Source organism: Pollachius pollachius (assembly GCF_949987615.1).
Source record: "Pollachius pollachius genome assembly, chromosome: 8".
Taxonomy (NCBI): Eukaryota; Metazoa; Chordata; class Actinopteri; order Gadiformes; family Gadidae; genus Pollachius; species Pollachius pollachius.
Genome location: NC_136941.1, coordinates 5,058,840 through 5,080,374, shown reverse-complemented (window position 1 = coordinate 5,080,374; position 21,535 = coordinate 5,058,840). Strand labels below are relative to the sequence as shown.

Below are 21,535 nucleotides of genomic sequence, written 5' to 3'. Positions count from 1 at the left end.
ATCCATCATACATCTAGGTGGACGCGCCCACTTGTGATGTCAGAAGAGGCAGATTTTCAAAATGGCTTGTAACGGCTAATCACACACCTGGTGGTATAATATGTCACCTTTAAATCTCATCTTCTCTTATCAACGTTAGGTGTCATTTTGGAAAAAACAGCGGTAGCATGTGTGCATTCTCGATCACGCCTGAACTGTACGCTGTCGTACAGTCTGACTAGTGATAGCGGTGTGCTAGCCATGCGCTAGCGATGTGCTAGCCGTGTGCTAGCGATGTGCTAGCTTGAAGGAATGAGAGGGTGGGGTAGTAGGCTGCTTGTCGGGGAGGAGGAGGGCGGGGTTACAGCCTGCGTGGGAAGGAGGAGGAGGAGGAGGAGGAGGAGGAGGGCGCGGTTACAGCCTGCGTGGGAATGAGGAGGAGGAGGAGGAGGAGGAGGAAGGCGCGGTTACAGCCTGCGTGGGAATGAGGAGGAGGAGGAGGTGAGCGTGGTTACAGCCTGCTTGGGAATGAGGAGGAGGAGGAGGAGGAGGGCGCGGTTACAGCCTGCGTAAGGAGGAGGAGGAGGAGGGCGCGGTTACAGCCTGCGTAAGGAGGAGGAGGAGGAGGAGGAGGAGGGCGCAGTTACAGCCTGCGTGGGAATGAGGAGGAGGAGGAGGGAGTGGTTACAGCCTGCGTGGGAAGGAGGAGGAGGAGGAGGAGGAGGAGGGCGTGGTTACAGCCTGCGTGGGAAGGAGGAGGAGGAGGAGGAGGAGGAGGGCGTGGTTACAGCCTGCGTGGGAAGGAGGAGGAGGAGGAGGAGGAGGAGGAGGAGGAGGAGGGCGTGGTTACAGCCTGCGTGGGAATGAGGAGGAGGAGGAGGAGGAGGAGGAGGGCGTGGTTACAGCCTGCGTGGGAATGAGGAGGAGGAGGAGGAGGAGGAGGAGGGCGTGGTTACAGCCTGCGTGGGAATGAGGAGGAGGAGGAGGAGGAGGGCGTGGTTACAGCCTGCGTGGGAAGGAGGAGGAGGAGGCGGCAGGCTTGCAGCCGGAGCCCCCAGCCTCGGCGTGCCGGCGGTGGGTGCGCTTGGTGCTCTGCCCGGGGCACAGCTCCTCCAGGTAGGCCCGGCAGTACTGGCCGATGAGACGCACCTCCGCCTGGGAGGAGGAGGCGGCGGCGGAGGAGGAGGAGCCGCCGGTGGTCCGGGGGTCGGCGGCGGCCGGGGGCGCGGCCTCGTGCGGCTGGCGGTGCAGCGGGGGCACGTCGGTGGCGGTGAGCGCCTCCACGATCTCGCGGTCCAGGATGCGCAGGGCGATGCGGGCCACCGTGTGGCGGTAGTTGTTCTCCGTGGCCTGGCAGTGGTAGACCCCGGCGTCCGCCTGCACCAGCCCCTTCAGCAGCACGCCGTGGCCCGTCTTCAGCACGTCGTGCTCCCGGTTCAGCTGGGGTTGGGGGGGGATACACAGGACACATTCTCATTGTGTCCTGTGTATCTCCTCTTGGATCGTTGTGATCCAAGATGGCTAATTGTCATATAACAATTACAGAAACAGTCGCCAGCAATGAAAATTCTTGAGTCTCAGGCTCCTTCAACAGTGCAATATAAAGAGAAAAAGTACATTCTGGATGCATGTCATTAAAGGTGACATGTTATACCACCAGGTGTGAGTGTGATAAGCCATTACAAGCCGTTTTGAAAATCTGGCGCGTCCGCCTAGTTGGCTGCTGGATAGATGAGCAGCGTTTGCTACAGTCCACTGGGTAGGCTGGTAGACTGATCTATCCAGCACACATCTAGGTGGACCCGCTCACTTATGATGTCAAAACAAGCCTGATTTTCAAAAGCGGCTTGTGACGGCTAATCCCAATCACACCTGGTGGTATAATATGGGACCTTTAATGACATGCGTCTAGAATGCACTGAAGGTAAAAGGGTAAAAGCCTCTTTGGGTAAAAGCCTCTGATGTCCCCGATGGTAGTGAACGGGAGAGGATACTTTCAGTGCAGTGTGTCTGCAGGCCGCGGTGCCACCGGCTCCACTCACCAGCTTCCTGCGGCCGTCCTTCTGCAGCAGCCACTTGACGCTGGCCTGCGGAGAGCGTGGCTGGCACTCCAGGAACACGTTGCTGCCCTCCACGCCGAACTGCACCGCCTCACGCAGACGCTTCTCTACTGGACGCACGCGCACGCACGCACACACACACACACACACACACACACGCACACGCACACGCACACGCACACGCACACACACACGCACACGCACACGCACACACACACGCATACACACACACACACACACACGCACACACACACACACACGCACACACGCACACGCACACACACACACACGTCTCAACAAGGGCTGTTTGAATCATCGTTTTGCATTACTGTCTCACTCCTGTCGTTTTCCCGTAGATTGTTTCTGTCGGATAAACTGAATGAGTCGAGTTTGTGTTTTACTTAGATTTAGACTCCCTGTGTGGCGGTTGGTTTCTAGAGTGTGTTGTCCCGGCGGCCACGGTACCTTTGGTGTTGAAGCCTCGACACTGACTCAGAGGGTCTCCGTGCTTCACGTCCTGTCTCCTACTGCGCCTGAGGAACACGACAAACAACATGCTTTAGAAGGCGGTGACCATTTTGTAGGATGTTAAAAATAGAATTCAAATATTTTAGAGATTCTTTTAAAGAAAAAGTCGAATTTTCCAAAACATTTTCAAAAAAAAGTTTGTTTTTTTAAAATATATTTTTTAAAACAAATAAACATATGCAACAATAAACTCAAGTCGTGGCGGTGAGGGGGAGCTCAAGGTGAGCCCTTTGGGCCGCGTCAGTGCTTGACCCCTGACCTCTTGGCTGAGGGGGTGAAGGAGGCGCAGGTCTCCCCGTCCCAGGCGCAGTAGGGGTCCCGGGCCAGGCAGCAGTCGGAGCAGGCGAGGCCGTACACCCCGCAGCGGTGCAGCGACACCTGGGTCAGGCCGCGGTCCGACGTCACGTACAGCTGTTGCTGCACCGCGGAGGCAGAGGGAAACGGGCTGAGCTCTGGTCTGGATAAACCCTGTCGAGTTGAATGCTGAACGGCTGAATCTAATACTGTCTCTTACCCGTTTCGATGAAAGCTTCATCGTTTTGATCGTCGTCGGAGTCTGTAGAGAAAACACGGGGAATGGAGCGAGGGTTGATAAGCAGGACTTCAAGATAGATAGATAAGAACTTTATTTCATCCCATACATGAGGAATTCACTTATTACAGCAGCCCATGAAGCCCATAAAAAGATGCATTAATAAAAGAGGAAAAAGTTTTAGCATGTCCAGCATACAAAAAAAACGAAACATTGCCATGCCATACATGTACACGACTAAGTGTTAGACAACAGTTGAGGCTAAAAGTTGGCCTCAAAGTAACGATTGTGATGTCCTGTTAAGAGTGATGGTGAAAAATAACCGCCGGAGTTACCCTGAACACCTCCACCTCCTCCAGGATGAGCTGCTCCGTGCTGCTGGCGTCTTTGGGGAGGACGATGACCTTCTGCACCGTCCCCCGATCTGGAGAAAGACTCTTTTAGCCGTGTACTTCTCCACTGCGACTCTACACAACAAGTTAGATGTTCAACATAATAAACTGAATACGGAGCCTCTCGGATCTAAACAGTGCTTTAAAACCCAAACCCATGATTGCAGGAGATGTGAAACTGTCATCATGCTAACCGAGTATAAGCAAAGCACATCCGTAGCAAAGTTAAATACGAGAAACAAAATTGTTTCCTGTTAGTTGAAATCTTGTATAGTCGTTCCAATATTATGGTATTCTCAGCATCCGTTGTAAGTCACTTTGGATACAAGTATCCACTAAAGTGAAAGAACATGGGATATTCAAAACAACTATTTGGACCTTGCCAAATACACAGAAAGGCCTTAAAATGCTTCTGCCTGTTCTGTGTGAAGCCTTGGTGCATGCCATAACAAACTATCTTTTAAGTATTAATCTCTGCAACATCGTTTAGGGGCGGGGCCACCCCAACCTGCCTCTCCCTGGGGGCGGAGCCGCCCTGACTCACCTGTTCCCAGGAAGAGCACCTCGTACTTCCCGTCGGTGGCGTCCACGATGTCCACGGCGACGGAGGTGAAGCGGTGGTCCCCCGCCGTGCTGAGGACCAGGGGCCGCTTGTGCAGGGGGTACACAGGCTGGTACATGAGGGGGTGCGCCCGCACGAAGTTCACCGCCTCGTCAGAGAACTCCTTGGTGGAGCGCAGCCCCGGGGTGAACGTCCCCCCGGGGCACTGCAACGGAGACACACGTCAACAACAACAACAACAGCCACGTTCACGTTCACAACAACGTCCTCATCAACAACATCATCATCGTTGACGACAGCATCATAATCATCCACGGCATCTTAATCAACAACAACAAAAACAATGTCAGTGTCAACCACAATATAGAAAACATGACGTCAACAACAAACTGATGACGACAAAGTTATGAACTGCCTCAATCATATCAACCACAACGTTATGACCACATCATTTAATCATCCACACAGAGATGACAATAACAACAAAACAACAGTGCCATTGTCGGACACCAAGAAAACTGAACTCAAACCTAAATAAATGAGGTGAATCAAACGGGGCAACAAGCTGAACGTTTGTTTGTTTATGTCGTAGTTTGCGCAGTTTGTTGTGAATTTGTACCGCAACAGTCAGCACTTCTAATCTCGGATCTTCAATAGAGATCAGAGTGAAATGCATGGCTTAGCGTTAACACAGCAACAGGAGAACAGAGACTACTGCAGGGTCCCACCGTTCCGGGGCGGGGGTAGGGGATCTTTCCCGTGTAGGGGGTCCACTGGTAGTTGTGTCCGTGTTTGTGAGAGAAGGGGCCGTTGAAGACGTTCCTGATGTCGGACATGGCGTACACGCACACCGCGGAGCCTTTGAATACGGACCTGAACCAAAAGGACACCACAAGTGAGAAAACACATCTCCTTCCATAAACGGGCGTTCCTGTTGTCCTGCTTACCCAGCGGTGGCGAAGACACCGTACACAACCGGATTGCGGGCGTCTTGCGTGGGCAGGATGAACACGTCCCCTGCAGAGGTTATGAGATTCTGTGTTATAAGGAGCTTCCACTTAGCTTCTTAACGCTGAGTTTACACTTTGTAATTTCTATTTTTTAATACCGTCTGTTCCTCTGGTCTTGTGCATACTTTAGCATTTAGTTTACCATTTACCTTAGCGTCTATTTTTGTTTCGTAGTTTGAATTTTTATTGCATTGTATTTTCATCCTGTGTTTTTCCACTGCTGCTGGGCTGTTGCAACAAATAAAATACTCCTACGGGCGATTAATGAAGTTGTATCTAATCTAATCTAAAGCAGCCATTAAAAGGAGAACCTGTCCCGTCCTTTAATTAGGTTTTATTCATGCTGGGTTTAAATGCCCCTCAACCCAGTTTAATTAAGCAGGGAATGAGTGTGACCCATCAACTCCATCGACAATGACCGGGTAACCACATCAGCCAATCTGAGGTAATGCATGCAATAGCATGTGTTAACCTATAGAGGGAGCCCTCTGATGCAAACCAATCTGAAAGCGGTTTGGGTCTCCTTTAGCGGTGGACCTACTCAGCTCGTCGAAGTGTGTCTCCACCCCGTCGCCCCCGGTTACAGAGCACACCAGCCGCGCCTTCAGGAAGGTGGTCCACTTGTTGACCAGCGACCTTTGACCTCCGTCGTCGTTCTGCAGGTCAAAACCAGAGGTCACAATTGATTCATGGTGGTTATATCTCAGACTATCGTGGTGTTCAGGTTTTTGGGGTCAGGGTGTAAGGGTTAGGTGGATGGTGTTCAGGAGTCAGACAAGGTTAAGTGGTTAGTGTTTAAGCGGTTTGTTTTGAGATGACGGGTTAGATAGTTAGTGTTAGATGGTTAGGAGCTAAGGGATTAAGGCCCCGTCCACACGGAGCCGAAACGGAGTCATTGCCAAACCGCATCGAGCTGTAGAATTGCTCTAGTAAACATTCAAGGCGCTGGTTCTCCACAGAAAAAAGTGGAGCGCATCAAGCCTGCGCGCAGGCTGTATGCGTGCTGTATACAAACATTCAGTCACGAGGAGATTCAACCTTTTAAATTGAGCAGAAGTACTTTTTAATGTGCAGTTAGTAATTAAATTCATCTAGGGGCTTTATTTAAAGCTGCAAAAAGAATACAAATAAAATAAATAAAAAATTTAATGCAACTCTGACGTCCCCCAGCTGGTTGGGGGCTCAGGACGTCATCAGGCGTCCACACGAATCCTAACACGAAACCGCATAGGTCTGGATAGATTTGAAACCACCTCCGAGGTTGGTTTCAGAAGTGTGCGGTTTCGGGCACCGGATTCGCCGGCTCCGTCTGGACGGTCGGTCGAAGCGCACAAGACTTATGCGGTTTCACCAAAAAAATCAGCTCCGTGTGGACGGGGCCTAAGTTAGGAGGTTAGGGTTGGAGGTCAGGTAGGGGGGTCTTCACCAGAGAAGTGGCCCACCATGACGGGGTTAGGTTAAGGGGGCTAGGGGGTAAGAGGGTCTCACCGAGAAAAGTGGCCCACCATGACGGGGTTAGGTTTAGGGGGTAAGGGGGTCTCACCAGACAGACGCGGCCCACTCGGGACACCATGATGGGGTTGTTCCCCCCGGTGGAGTCCAAGCTCTTCTCCCTGAAGAAGAAGTACAGCTTGTCGTCGTTGGCCTGCGTGCTGTCCGGGATCTTCTGGATCTTCACAAACACCGGCTCTACGGGTCAGAGGTCAGTCCACAGGAGGGGGACGAGGGTTCAATTAAGAGATGAATCGATACTAATGTGAACGAGTTGGAACCTTTTTTTCTGATTTTATGGCATTTATGTTGCCCTTATGGACATAACAGTAAAGAGAGAGACCGGGAAGCAGCTTGTAGAAGAGATGGAGCGACTGCTAGCATAGGAAGCGGGAATCGAACCCGGGTCGCTACAGGGCACACTGCCTCCGTGGTTGGGGCACTAGTGGGTAGAGCCAGCGAGGATTGATCTTCATTTAAATTATCCTCTAGGATTGATTTACAAAGATGTGAATACTTGTCTTTGACACCATAATAAGACTACATGCCTTGGTTTTCTTTGAATTACATATTTTATTATTTCTTATTTCATTGTATGACGATGTTTCTATGTGAAGCACTTTAAGTCTGCCTTGTGTATGAAAAGTGCTATACCATAAATTTGTTTTTCCTACATAAAGACTAATCTATATCCAATCCAGAGGCAATCCCACACCATCCCTCATATCATTACATATACATGGGCCTGGTCTGGTCTGGTCTGGTTGGAGTCTGGTGTGGGTCTGGTCTGGTCTGGTCTGGTTGGAGTCTGGTGTGGGTCTGGTCTGGTCTGGTCTGGTCTGGTCTGGTGTGGGTCTGGTGTGGGTCTGGTCTGGCCTGGCCTGGCCTGGTCTGGTGTGGGTCTGGTCTGGTCTGGTCTGGTCTGGTGTGGGTCTGGTCTGGTGTGAGTCTGGTCTGGTCTGGTCTAGTGTGGTCTGGTCTGGTCTGGTCTGGTCTGGTCTGGTGTGGGTCGGGTCTGGTCTGGTCTGGTCTGGTCTGGTCTGGTGTGGCCGTGGGGAGCTACCGTTGAGCCAGCGGGAGTCGTACTGCTCCGTGCGGACCGCGGGCCGGTCCCCCAGCGTCCTGAAGATAGCCGGGTCCGTCCCCATGAAGTCCACGTGGACCCCCGCATACAGGTTACCGTCTATAGGCAGAGAGACACCAAGTTAGAGAGAGAGAGAGAGAGAGAGAGAGAGAGAGAGAGAGAGAGAGAGAGAGAGAGAGAGAGAGAGAGAGAGAGAGAGAGAGAGAGAGAGAGAGAGACACACACAGAGTTAGAGAGAGAGACACAGAGTTAGAGTTAGAGAGAGAGAGAGAGAGAGAGACACAGAGTTAGAGAGAGACACAGAGTTAGAGAGAGAGAAACAGACACCGAGAAAGAGAGGGAGAGAGACACAGAGAGACAGTGAGAAAGAGAGTTAGAAAAACAGAGAACAAAACAGAGAGGGAGAGACACAGATGCAGAGACGGGGACAGAAAGAGAGACGGACAGAGGGTAAGAGAGAGAGATAGAGACGAAGAGGGAGAGAAACAGACACAGAGACGGGGACAGAGAGGGTGAGAGAGACAGAGAGACACAGAGAGAGAGACATAAGAGAGACAGAGAGACAGAGACAAACCATGGGATAGGGCTTGTTGCTAGGGTAACAATACAGCGTTTTGATGTTAAAGACCCGAAGACAAAAACCAAGGAAAGGTCACACATCAGAGTGACCGAAAAGAGTGAGACTGACTGATGAGCGTGGCGGCGTTGGCCCGCCGGGGGTCGTACGAACACTTCCCCTTCCCAGAATCCACCTGGCCAGGAACAAGCCTGAACACGTAGTCCTGGAGACGGAGAGAACATGGCCGTTGTAGAAGTAGTAGTTACAAGGTTAGGGTTATTATTATTTTATAAATCATAGTCATAAAGGAATAGAGAAGCCAGAGGGGGATGGACGTAACCATGGAGACTGCTGCATAACATGCGTATGAAAAATGAAATAACCTGGTTGAGGGCATGGGTGGGGAAAAGCCATGGTTGTGTGTGTGTGCGTGTAGGCGTTTGAGTGTGTGTGTGTGTAGGTGTTTGAGCGAGAGTGTGTGTTTAAGTGTGTGTGTGTGTTTAAGTGTGTGTGTGTGTTTAAGTGTGTGTGTGTGTGTGTGTGTGTGTGTGTGTGTGTGTATGTGTGTGTGTGTGTGTGTCTGTGTGTGTGTGTGTGTGTGTGCGCGCACCTCTGCCCTCCAGCCGCGGTTGATGAAGGTGCAGACTGGTTTGTAGGCGCCCGTCCCGCAGGTGTACAGGTGGGTCCGGTTCCACGGCTCCATCAGACGCACAAAGTTGGCACATTCTCCCTGGTCCAGAAACACGTTTCACATTCAGAATGATGCTATTCTATTTATAGTCAAACATCAAAAAGAGCCAGGATAATGGTGCAATTATTAAGGAAGAGGATAAAAATAGAAAAATAGAGAATAGAAAAAGAAAGACAAAACAAAGAGTACAGCAAAACAAAGTAGACAAATACACAAAAATAAAATATACATAAAAATATTAAATACGGATTTTACGCAAAAATATGAAACAGCATAATTGTTCAACTGAAATGAAAGTTTCACATTAAACATGCACATAATTACCTCTGATGTGGCATATCAAAGCGCACAGTGAATGACATGAATAATAATGAAGGACGGACTGACCTGCCCCCCCTTCCCAGTCATCCTGCACTCCGCTTTCCTCTCTGCAGACGCCGGCCAGTGGATCTGGGGCACGGAGAGACACACGACATGGTTCATCTTCATGATCAACCCGAAGGCAGGCTCCAAGAGTTGTGACAGACTCATCGGGGAATATCCTTTGGCCTCTTCTTGGCAAACTTTTGCGCGACATTTTCTACAATAAACTAAGCTTTCGCCAGAAACACCTTGCGGGTAATGTGTTTGTCTGTTTTTATCCCCCCATCGCACGGAAGTGACGATTCTGTCGACCAAACAACGTGTGTAGCTCCACCTTTTCGGCACCCTTTCAGACCGCTTGGTACCCCAACGGAGGAGTACCGAGAATAGGAGTGATTTCTTTGGGACCCTGCCCAACCTTTAGCGGTGGAAACACCAATATAAGCGAACCGCGTTGCACCGAACCGAACCGCTCGTTGTAAACGAGGCATAAGTGAGGGTGGTTCTCAAAGGGGTGGAGGCTTACGATGAGCGGCTCCTTGTTGACGTTGTGCATGTCCAGCGCCACCAGGTACTCCCGGCAGCCCAGGTAGAGGCGGCCTTGGTCCTGGTCCATGTGCAGGATCCGGTAGTCGCTGGTGTTGAAGGAGAAGGAGAAGGGCCGGGCCGTCCGCGTCTCCAGCAGCTCTGTCCACACCATCACAAACCATCACCAACACCATCACAAACCATCATCACCATCACAAACCATCACACCATCACAAACCATCATCACAATCACAAACCATCATCACCATCACAAACCATCACCAACACCATCACAAACCATCACCACCATCACAAACCATCATCACATCACAAACCATCATCACCATCACAAACTATCATCACCATCACAAACCATCACCAACACCATCACAAACCATCACCAACACCATCACAAACCATCATCACCATCACAAACCATCACACCATCACAAACAATCATCACCATCACAAAACATCATCACCATCACAAAACATCACCAACACCATCACAAACCATCACCAACACCATCACAAACCATCATCACCATCACAAACCATCACACCATCACAAACCATCATCACCATCACAAACCATCATCACCATCACAAACCATCACCAACACCATCACAAACCATCATCACCATCACAAACCATCACCACCATCACAAACCATCACCAACACCATCACAAACCATCATCACCATCACAAACCATCACACCATCACAAACCATCATCACCATCACAAACCATCATCACCATCACAAACCATCACCAACACCATCACAAACCATCACCACCATCACAAACCATCATCACATCACAAACCATCATCACCATCACAAACTATCATCACCATCACAAACCATCACCAACACCATCACAAACCATCACCACCATCACAAACCATCACCAACACCATCACAAACCATCATCACCAACACCATCACCGTCACAAGCAACACCATCACAAATCATCATCACCACCACAATCAGCACCACCGCCAACAACACAAACCATCATCACCAACACCATCACCAGACACACCATCACAAACTATCATCATCAACACAAACCACCATCACCAGCAACGCCATCAACAACACAGCCACCACCAACAACACAAACCACCAACACCAACAGCATCACATCATCAACAAAACAGCCACCACCAACAACACAATAACCAATACCAACCCCCTCAACACCAACACAGACACCAGCAACACAACAGCAACACAACCATTACCAAGACCACAACCACACTGCCATAACCATCACAATACCACCACCGCCAGCACCTCCACCAACACCACCACAGGTATGGAGAGGAATAGGGAATAAAAAATGGACTGTTGGTTGAATTCTACACTAACGGTGGCAAATTAACGTCCTGGAAAGAGGTCAAACAGTTGACAATAACAATAAATACTGCTCATAATTTGCAGACACATATTAGAAATGTATGGGAAATGTTGGATGCTTGAGGTTTTTTTAAATAAAATAGAACCATCTATTTGATAGTAATGAAATATCCTCCTCACTGTATTGATAGTTACATTGCATAGCCATGAAATACTTAACATTCATTTTACATGAAGCAGTCAGCCATGTCCTCCGCACGGACCCAGGGAGGCGTGGATCACGGAGAGATGTGCATCACGGATCAAAAGACAGAATCCACGGAGCATCCCAAACATGGCGGCAGCGCGGGGCGCGTGGGGTAACCTTTTGTTGGCGGCGAATGTGCACGCGTCTGTCGGCGTGACCGTCTGCCTAGAAAAGGCTCCTATTCTCAGGAGCCGATCCAAACTGGGATCCATCCTGACGATCAACGGTCTGCTGGCCAGGGTTGGACGAGGGTGTGTGTGTGTGTGTGTGTGTGTGTGTGTGTGTGTGTGTGTGTGTGTGTGTGTGTGTGTGTGTGTGTGTGTGTGTGTCACGGACACAGGCATGCCGCACACACACGTCAAGCCAATACAAATTAAGCCAATCCAGGCTATTTTTGACATTAAAGTGAAAGGGACTTCCCAGTACAAGGAGCCTATCAAAGGTTGGCTCTCTGCTACACCGCGGGGGCTCCAACAGGCGAACCCTGGATCGAAAGGCGAACACTCAAAGTGCCAACGCCTAATGACTGCAGTCCTTCAGGTTGGCAGTTCCAGCGTTTTGAAGGCAAATTAAATGGAGCGGGGGGGGGGCAGCAGCTCTGGATTTTCGGGAGCTGGTCGTCTGGCAACAAGAAGGATGCTGGTTCGATTCCCGCCTCCACCTAGCTTAGTGTCAAGGTGTCCCTGAGCAAGACCCCTCACCCTAATTGCTCCCCAAGAGCTGGCTGGCTGTTTCCTTGCATGGTTGACTGTGTGTGTTTGTGTTTATGGGTGGATGCGAGGCACTAAATGTAAAGCGCTTTTAGGGTCTGCAGGATTAAAGTGTGATATCGAGGCAGTCCCAATGTCTGACAACATCGGTCAGACAGAGATGGAGTCAAATGATTCTGTGGTCGTCGGTTGGACTTCATAACCGGCTCATCTCCAAACCGACATGGTTCCTGAGCGACATCACCTGCTAAAGCGTACCGTGCTGTGGCCGGGGGCAGCTGTCCACACTAAACACACTGTCAGTTTACACAGTGCATGGAAAACAAGCCACTCACATTGGGCATTGAGTTTCATACAGCCGCGAACATGCCGACAGAATATACAACTGCTGTTCATGTACATTAACAGTGCCTGAGATCCTCGGGAGAGAGAGAGAGAGACAAATTGAAGACGGTGGTTGCAAGAAATACGATAAAAGACGTTTTTTCAGATTGGCATTGATTGGTGCCAGATGTCAGAAGTCCAACCAATCAGAAAGCAAACGCAAGCTGCAGTTTGAGTACTTTGGGTGCTTGATTTACCTTGATGATTTGATTTTAAATATACTTTATTTATTCTAGATTTTATGGTGTAACGTATTGTATATTTAAAATTGCTATATTCTTTAAATAGTTGATCCTTGACTTGCATAAGAATCTAATCTCCAGCATAACGTATTATACTGTGCATTTGATGATAAAACCCTTTGACCTTGTGAAATACACATGTTTCAAAATTGCTTTAATGTGTACTGGGTCCTCCAGTATGTTTGAATGAATATCATAATAATACACTGTTTTCCATCATAGAAGGAGGAAAGAATCCATCTTACCCTTGTAGGACAGATACACCCTGGGGGCTGCCTGGAAGTCACCATGGCAACAGTACACACAGCATCCCAAAAAGTACAGGAGAGAGGGGAGTAGCAGGGGGATGTGGCTGGTTGCCATGGCGAGGAGAGCAGCGTTTCCCTTTGGGGATTAAAGGAGAAAGGTTAAAGTCAATGTGGATCTAGAGATACAGAGATGCCCGTTGTCAATGGTTTAACACTGAATCTAATATAAAAAAAAGGGTCAATATTGTACAAAAAAACCTCCCTTGCCTTTTCTTTCTACCCTAGGCAGAGTTAGAACTGACACTCTGACACTCCTGATGTCGCAGAGTATATCCAGTGACATCATTGTAAACAAACAATTTAATTGGATTGAGTGGGCATTTCCCTTCCCACACCTGGTTTCCGTTTTCTTATTCCCGAATCAAGGAATAAAAGATTTCCTGAACTTGTCAAATGCATGTCAAATCTGATCCATTTCTCTGATTAGCATCACCACATTTGGTGCAGAACGGTTTAATCAATGATATCACAGCTGGGGGCCGTTTTACCACAGAAGCAAGCGGGCGTGAAGGCTCATCAACTGAAACACCCCATCAATCAAATCCTGAAATCACACCCCACCTTCTATTTTGCCCCGCCCGAATCTTTTCACTTGAAAGACTCCTTAGTTTCCGAGCCTTGACGGAGTCCAACTCAGTCACCCTTTCAACAGGAAGGCCGTAGCCCAGCGAGTGTTAGCATCTACGTAAGGCTTAGTGAGCGTTGCCCTCTTAACCAACGCTTGAGGAAGATTACACTCCTGTTCTCCTACTGCTCCGTACACTGCCAAACAACATGTTCTTTTTAAACGTTTACCTCCTTCTGGTAGGATGAACCACTCATGCAGTGCTTGAAGGTTGGTAGGGGAACAGGGAGAGGGCTGAGTGTGTTTTAAGTGTGAACTTAACCCTCACAGCAGTAATTACAAGCCGCAGGTGACTGCAGTGTGATATTAATGGCCCCGGGGAGAATGTTTGCCCAGAATATAGTAAATCCTTCGGCAGGGCTGAGCTGAAGGGATGGGCAGCTAAATGACAGCTTACACCGTCCCGGCTCAGAATTACAACATGAAGGCAGGCAGACAACACACACACACACACACACACAGAGGGAGAGATACATGCGGAGAGAGACCGACAGAGGGAGAGATACATGCGGAGAGAGACCGTCAGAGGGAGAGATACATGCAGAGAGACCGACAGAGGGAGAGATACATGCGGAGAGAGACCGTCAGAGGGAGAGATACGTGCGGAGAGAGACCGTCAGAGGGAGAGATACGTGCGGAGAGAGACCGACAGAGGGAGAGATACATGCAGAGAGAGACCGACAGAGGGAGAGATACGTGCGGAGAGAGACCGTCAGAGGGAGAGATACGTGCGGAGAGAGACCGTCAGAGGGAGAGATACGTGCAGAGAGAGACCGACAGAGGGAGAGATACGTGCGGAGAGAGACCGACAGAGGGAGAGATACGTGCGGAGAGAGACCGTCAGAGGGAGAGATACGTGCGGAGAGAGACCGTCAGAGGGAGAGATACGTGCGGAGAGAGACCGACAGAGGGAGAGATACATGCAGAGAGAGGCCAACAGAGGGAGAGATACGTGCGGAGAGAGACCGTCAGAGGGAGAGATACGTGCGGAGAGAGACCGTCAGAGGGAGAGATACGTGCGGAGAGAGACCGTCAGAGGGAGAGATACGTGCGGAGAGAGACCGACAGAGGGAGAGATACATGCAGAGAGAGACCGTCAGAGGGAGAGATACGTGCGGAGAGAGACCGTCAGAGGGAGAGATACGTGCGGAGAGAGACCGTCAGAGGGAGAGATACATGCAGAGAGACCGTCAGAGGGATAGATACATGTGGAGAGAGAACGACAGAGGGAGAGACAGACAAGACGAGGAGAGAGACAGAAGGAGAGAGAGACACACAGACAGACAGACACACCGAGAAAGAGAAACAGAGAAACAGAGAAACAGTTCCAGACCCTTCATCAAACCAGGGAGACTTATAGCCGGTGGTTAACACAAGTACTGTGTGCAAACTAAACAGAATAAACGACGGATGTTTTCCCTTTGGGTGTTGCCTGTCCGGCCTGTCTCTAACATCAACAACTACGTGTTGTTCCATTTCATTTAGCCGGGGATGTTACAGTTTTATGAAATAAAGCATCCACTCCTCAAACACAACACAGTCCAACGCGTTCAGTACTCTCTGGAACACACTGTGCTTCAAGCGTCCCGTATAAACAGAACATAAGGTTTTTTATTGATATCATCATCATAATCGTTTCGTCTTAGTTACAACTACATTGTGTTTTACCCCACAACTCCACACCAAGATCAAAGCAGAGAGAAAGTGCAAAGTGTTCCGATAAACATGACATAAAGTCTGAACAGTGACAGCGGAGTAAACATTTACAGAATTGCAGAGCGACGGTGGATCGCCAAGTCTTCCTCTGTATGATTTCAGCATTGCAAAAATAATAATGAATATAATAAATGAATATAATGAATGAATACAATTATATGTTGACTACATAACTGTAGTCAACCAACTCATTGTCACAAAGACAGGTCATCAGGCATTGTTTAGGATCTCTCCCTCTCTCTCCCCATGTTGAGTAACTCAAATAACTTCCTTGAGTGCGGCAACTGAGTCGTCTTTCCGAGCAAAGCGTGTCGCGTTGCTTCCACAGTGAATGTACGATACTATGTGTGCTATAAATTCCAGCTGACGCCATCGTCAGTAGTAAGAGCCAGGAGAAGACGAGGCCGGGATACGGTTTCATAGTCTGGCCATGTCAAATGGCTTTTCTTGTTATATATTTAAAAAAACATACGTCATTGCATTATGACATTATTATGAATCATTATTATAGGCAAGAAAAACCCTGGATTGACCCGATATAAAACTTGGGATGACAGAAATCCTGAAAGGTTAAAACAACTTTCACATTCAAAATGCAACTGTAAACGATTTAGACAACGAAAGATGTACAATATAAATATACCATCCAAAATCTAAAGGTGAAAGAACAAACCACTACCAAAACCTGGACGATAATGAACCAGGACTATCATAAAGCTGGACAATAATGAACCTGGACTATTATAAAAGCGGACTATAATAAAACCTGGACTATAATGAACCTGGACCATCATAAAGATGGACTATCATAAAGCTGGAATATCATAAAGCTGGACTATAATGAACCTGGACTATAATACAACCTGGACTATAACAAAACCTGGATTATCATAAAGCCGGCTATAATAAAGCTGGACTATAATAAAACCTGGACTATAATACAACCTGGACTATAATAACACCTGGATTATCATAAAGCCGGCTATAATAAAGATGGACTATAATAAAACCTGGACTATAATAAAACCTGGACTATAATAAAACCTGGACTATAATAAAACCTGGACTATAATAACACCTGGATTATCATAAAGCCGGCTATAATAAAGCTGGCCTATAATGAAGCCAGACTATCATAAAGCTTGGCTGGGTTCAGGGGGGGTCTGCAGAGCTCTCTGTGTCCCGTGGTGTCTGAGCGACCCAAGGGCCTTCAGCGATGGGCTCTCCCCGCACAACAGGACAAAAGCAGGGCGCAAACGTCACCCCGTATTCATGCGCGTGGTGATCCAAAGCCCCCCCCACCCCACGCCCTGCCAAGGCTTGTGCCTGCTTGTAAATCCTGCCCCTAGAGATCCCAGTACCCTCCCCCCCACCCCCGCACCACAAAGCAGGGGCCCTATCATCGTGGCCAAGGCTGCACCACATGAGCAGGGGTCCATTAAAGCGAGCTTTACCCCTGCTGCCCGACCGCACAAATCTCCCTGGCCGCCCCCCTGCTCATGCCGCCCCCCCCCCCCCCCCGACCATATTGTGACACCTGTTTCACTGTGCTTTGCACTCGTCATTTGCACAATAAAGGCGGCATTCCTCTCCCCACTGCTACAGTTATTCTCCGTGCTATTCATACGCTGCAGCTGTTTTTGATGGCACCCCCCACCCCCCAAACCCCGTCCCCTTCCATCGGGTGTGGAGACAAGAACCCCTTTTACCTTCATGTTGTGTTTTGTTTTGCTGTTTGATTCCCCTCAGCCTTAGCAAAACGAAACCCTACAACCAGAGGGGAGGGAGGGGAGAGTAAGAGAGTGTAGGAGAGAGAGGTAGGGGAGAGTAAGAGAGTGTAGGAGAGAGAGGTAGGGGAGAGTAAGAGAGTGTAGGAGAGAGAGGTAGGGGAGAGTAAGAGAGTGTAGGAGAGAGAGGTAGGGGAGAGAAGGGAGAGTAGGGAGAGAGTAGGAGGGAGAGGGGTACGGCTGCTGACGCGAAACATGACAAACCGCTGAAGAACTACAGAGCTAAAAATAAACAAACAAGGCCTTGGGGGATAACAAAGGGATGAGTGCATTCCAGATATGGGGCACCCCTGTCATGTTCCAACCCCCCCCCCCCCCTCAACCCCCCTCACACACTCCTAACCCCCCCACCACTAATAACCACCTGATGAACAGAGGCTCTGTCATTGGTGGCGATCCAGGAGCTGTCCACAATTGGGAGGGAGTTCATATCCTGCGGTCGGGAACAGCTGAGGGAGTATCTCTCCTCACATGGTGTCGTTGACGCCAGCGGACAATAACGCCCGCCGTCAAAGCCGCCGCCTGGGGGTGGGGGGAGGCGTGGGTGGGCGATGGGGGGGGGGGGGGGGGGATTAGGGGGTGACATTCTGGCGTGCGGAAGCCGAGCCGCGTCTGTTTTTGAAGAGTGTGACGCGCATGCATGCTTTATGACCTCGGCGCAAACGCTGCGGCCGTATTAATAGTACGTAATAAGCCCGTAAGATGGACACACACACACACAGACACACACACACACACACACACACACACACACACACACAGGCAGACACACACACACACACACACACAGGCGGACACACACACACACACACACACACGTGATCTTTGTTTCAAACAGTGACCTTACTTAGTACAGAAAAATCGACTGATCAATTTTCTGTTACATTTTTTTTTTTTTTCTAAGATACGTGGAAATAAATTGTTAAAGTGATCTCCCTCTGACAACGGTTATTGTTTCGTATGAAAAGTGTGTGCATGACCCCGGTTTCAGACAGCTTCAGGTTCCAAGTGATCATGCAACAGCTCCATTGAGTACAATCCATTTAAAATCTCATTATCAGACAATATCTTCAAAGCTGCCCACCTCTAATGTCAGGGTGTCTTTAACCAGGGCAGGCAAGGGCAGGAGGAGACGACTCTATCATCCGTTTGTACTCTCTGCCGTCTGACAGCAGAGTAGAGTGGATAGAAGGTTCAACACAGGTTCATGTGTACACTGTACACGCCTTCTGTTGGTCACACAGTGCTTAAGCTTGTGTAACGCAAACATGGTAGTTTACTACAGGGTTTATTACTCTGAAGAATGCTTATAGCTAAAAGCAAAATACCGCTCAGGGTAGTAACCAGCAGTGAGTATAAATGGCCAGACCCAAGTGACAGTGATGGGTGGGAAGAGAGTGCGCTATAAGATGGGAAGACGTGGATGTGAAAATAGTGAGAAAAAATGATGTCTGTAGGATATGCATTAAAACATGAAAGTAAAGTCACAAGTAGGGTAATGCACTGACAGGTTTATCCGACCCATCTTCAAATGCTGCTACTTTAAACATTCCTGCCCTCAATGGGAATTGTATCCTCAAACTTCATGTCATGTTAATACTGTACTCTACCAGCGGAGTTAAAAGATTACTTAATAATATTTACCATTCGCTTTTTTAATGTCTGGAAGAGATTCCAGCCATTCTGCTGAAGCAGGACATTCACAAAAGGGATCACACTCACATTTACACGGTGATCAATAACTAGAGGAATTATGTTGATGGGAAAATATTTGCTGGTCTAAATTACACATTCAGTGTGAGTGATTGAGTGAGTGAGTGAGTGAGTGATGGAATGCTCTGTGGTTCTCATAGTACAGAAACACATTCAGTCAAGAAAATGGGCTCTCATGTATATCCCGCAGAGGGTACAAACATACATTCAAGAATATTTGGCACATAATGTCAATTTAAATCCAAAATCCAAACCAAAATTTGAAATTCAGTTTTGAAAATGCTTTTAAATATACATTTGTCAAGGCATGGGAAAATGTTTAACAAATGTTATCAGGCTGTCGATCTAAACATGCCAACATTTGTAGGGTATTAACTGCTTGAAGTCAATAACTAAGTAACATTATTAGTTTTTATTTATTTAAAACAAGGCATTCATTGATGCCATTTTTAAGGTGGGCTGTATTGTCAAGACATAAGACACACACACACACACACACACACACACACACACACACACACACAAAGCCGTTAGCTGACCCCTGATGTCACACTTACACAGGTAGTCATGGCAACAGGTCTTAGGGGGGCCGACGTGTTGTCAGCCCCCCCCCCCCACACTCTCCTCAGCAAAACACGCTCAAGGACGATTCCCCAGGACGAAGTGAGGCTACTATGTAGTTTAATAAAGAGAGGTCTGTAACAGGAATCACTTCATTGTTGTCAAGGCTTCTAAGAAATGGGCTTTGTTAAATGACTCGAATGAATGAAAAAAAAAAAACATCTATACATCAGAATATCAGAAGCGCTGCGCGGTCCTAGAGGCAAAAGGCCCACGACTCCTCGTGAATCTAATACCACGCGTGGAAAAGTGTTTTGCGCGGAGGCCAAACGAAGAATGTTAATCTCCCGCCGCCGACAAAGATGTGCTTCATCTCCGCACCGGGAGAACGGCTGCCACGCCATGTTATGCTAACCCAAAAGTGTGTAAAGCACATCAAGGAGCTGGCGACACATACAGTAATCCAGCTGGCAGCGCTCCAAACCAACTCCACCCAAAGTAATTCCCCCATAGCCGTCAGGAGCGCTGCCTAAATCCCAGGATTCACCGCGGACCCATTAGGTCTCATGACTCGAGGGGGGGGGGGGGGGGGGGGGTGAATGGCGCAGTAATTAGGCCTAGATGGTTCCCACACAAAGGCTCCCGGGAGCCTTCAAGGTAGGCCCGATCCCCCCTTAAACCTCCCCTTGAGGTGGGTTGAGCCCTGCTCGAGTTGGATCACGCTTCGAGCTCCACACTTCTCGGACATCCTTCATTGAGGTAATGTCAAACTATATCTCTGACGGTCTGGGACTGTTCTGAGACCTTCCCTGAGGTTCTGACCCCCGATAGTGCGGGCACCCTAGTCGTTTGACCCGCTTGGGGGCTAACCATGCCGATGTGTCTATCAACAGCTCAGGTTCGATACCAATCTGTGGTCCTATGGCGCATGTCAACTTCTTGCTGTTCAAACACACTTTCTCCACAGTCTTCACTGTCCTGTCCATGAAGACACACACAGCCCAGAAAATGTTTGACACATTAAGATTCCCCACGTCAACTGAAGAAGGAATTGAGTTTATAGATGTTTTTCCAGTCGTAAAACCACCACAACTTTATTTGTTTATGATTGAATTGTGTGTGCCAATTTAGGAATAGAACATTTATAATCTGACATGTTGTAGACATACTAAATCTGACCACGAGTAAGACTCAAGTACACTTTCTGTAAGCAGCTAACTTTATCACTTGATCTTAGCCCACAAGTCTAACTTTTCCTATTTTAATTTTGGGAGAATGCCACAAATCCCTCTTAAGGGCATGCTTTTTCTGGTTTGTGGGAATCTAGACTCGGTCTCACTACAGGCAGTGTGTAACAAAACGTGAGAAGTGAGAAGGGATGAACCGAGGTGAACTGCGGATCGCTTTTTTCCTATAAATGATAGGCCTATAAATAATGGGCTTTCATCACTGCTGTTTCTTGTTCATACCTTATTTTTTGAGTTGACAGATCAGTGGGCCGTAGGGCATTCATTACATTTTTGTTCTGTTTTCTTACATTTTTTAAACATTATGCAAACAAAACCAAAATAACCCTCTGGCATTTTCTCATGGTCAAGTTGATAAGAAGACGATGTTCGTTTAATAGCCTGAATAATAAACACTTCAGGCTTCACATCATTACAGGATAAACATTACAATAAAAAAGCTATTCAGAGCAACAACAAAAAAAGACATTTGAATTCATCGCTTATCTTATAAGAACAGGCAAACATTTGTAATAGCCCTACATAGTATCCTACAATGTAAACAACAACAATCTTAACACACACGCTTCATTGTTCCATCACTAGCTTTGATACGTGCATAGGAATAATGTAGGTCTACTTGAGGTAAAGTCGACAGGCCTAAATAAACCATGCAACGACTGTTAATCTTGCTCTAAACAATGATGATGGATGGTTCAGGGCTTGAGGTATAAATCAGAAACTCACTTCAGAGCGGTGAGCGGGTCTCTGCTCGGGGTCTGCAAGGATGCGGTGCCTCGTACCTCCGCGTTAAACCCGCTCCTCGACGGTTCCCACCGTGAACGCACTCAACTTTTCCTCCGGTCCGCTCTC

The 21,535-nt window shown here is 48.4% G+C and overlaps 1 protein-coding gene across 2 annotated transcripts; it reads right to left on the bottom strand.

The window, feature by feature from the left end:
* Window positions 1-853: 853 nt before the first annotated feature.
* LOC307078760 (semaphorin-3F-like) lies at window positions 854-21,528 on the bottom strand. 2 transcript variants are annotated; one of them, XM_079740722.1, is made up of 18 exons: window positions 21,410-21,528; window positions 12,972-13,110; window positions 9,778-9,938; window positions 9,276-9,338; window positions 8,808-8,927; window positions 8,327-8,420; window positions 7,618-7,737; window positions 6,607-6,752; window positions 5,605-5,719; window positions 5,001-5,070; window positions 4,782-4,926; window positions 4,036-4,258; window positions 3,435-3,523; window positions 3,082-3,123; window positions 2,827-2,984; window positions 2,505-2,572; window positions 2,022-2,149; window positions 854-1,419 (listed from the first exon to the last, which is right to left on the bottom strand). In XM_079740722.1, exons 2-18 carry the CDS (start codon window positions 13,087-13,089, stop codon window positions 979-981), a joined length of 2,301 nt encoding a protein of 766 aa, XP_079596848.1. In that variant the 5' UTR covers window positions 13,090-13,110; window positions 21,410-21,528; the 3' UTR covers window positions 854-978. The 2 variants fall into 2 exon arrangements, with proteins under 2 accessions (XP_079596848.1, XP_079596849.1); XM_079740723.1 differs by having other exon boundaries at window positions 2,022-2,146.
* Window positions 21,529-21,535: the final 7 nt, after the last annotated feature.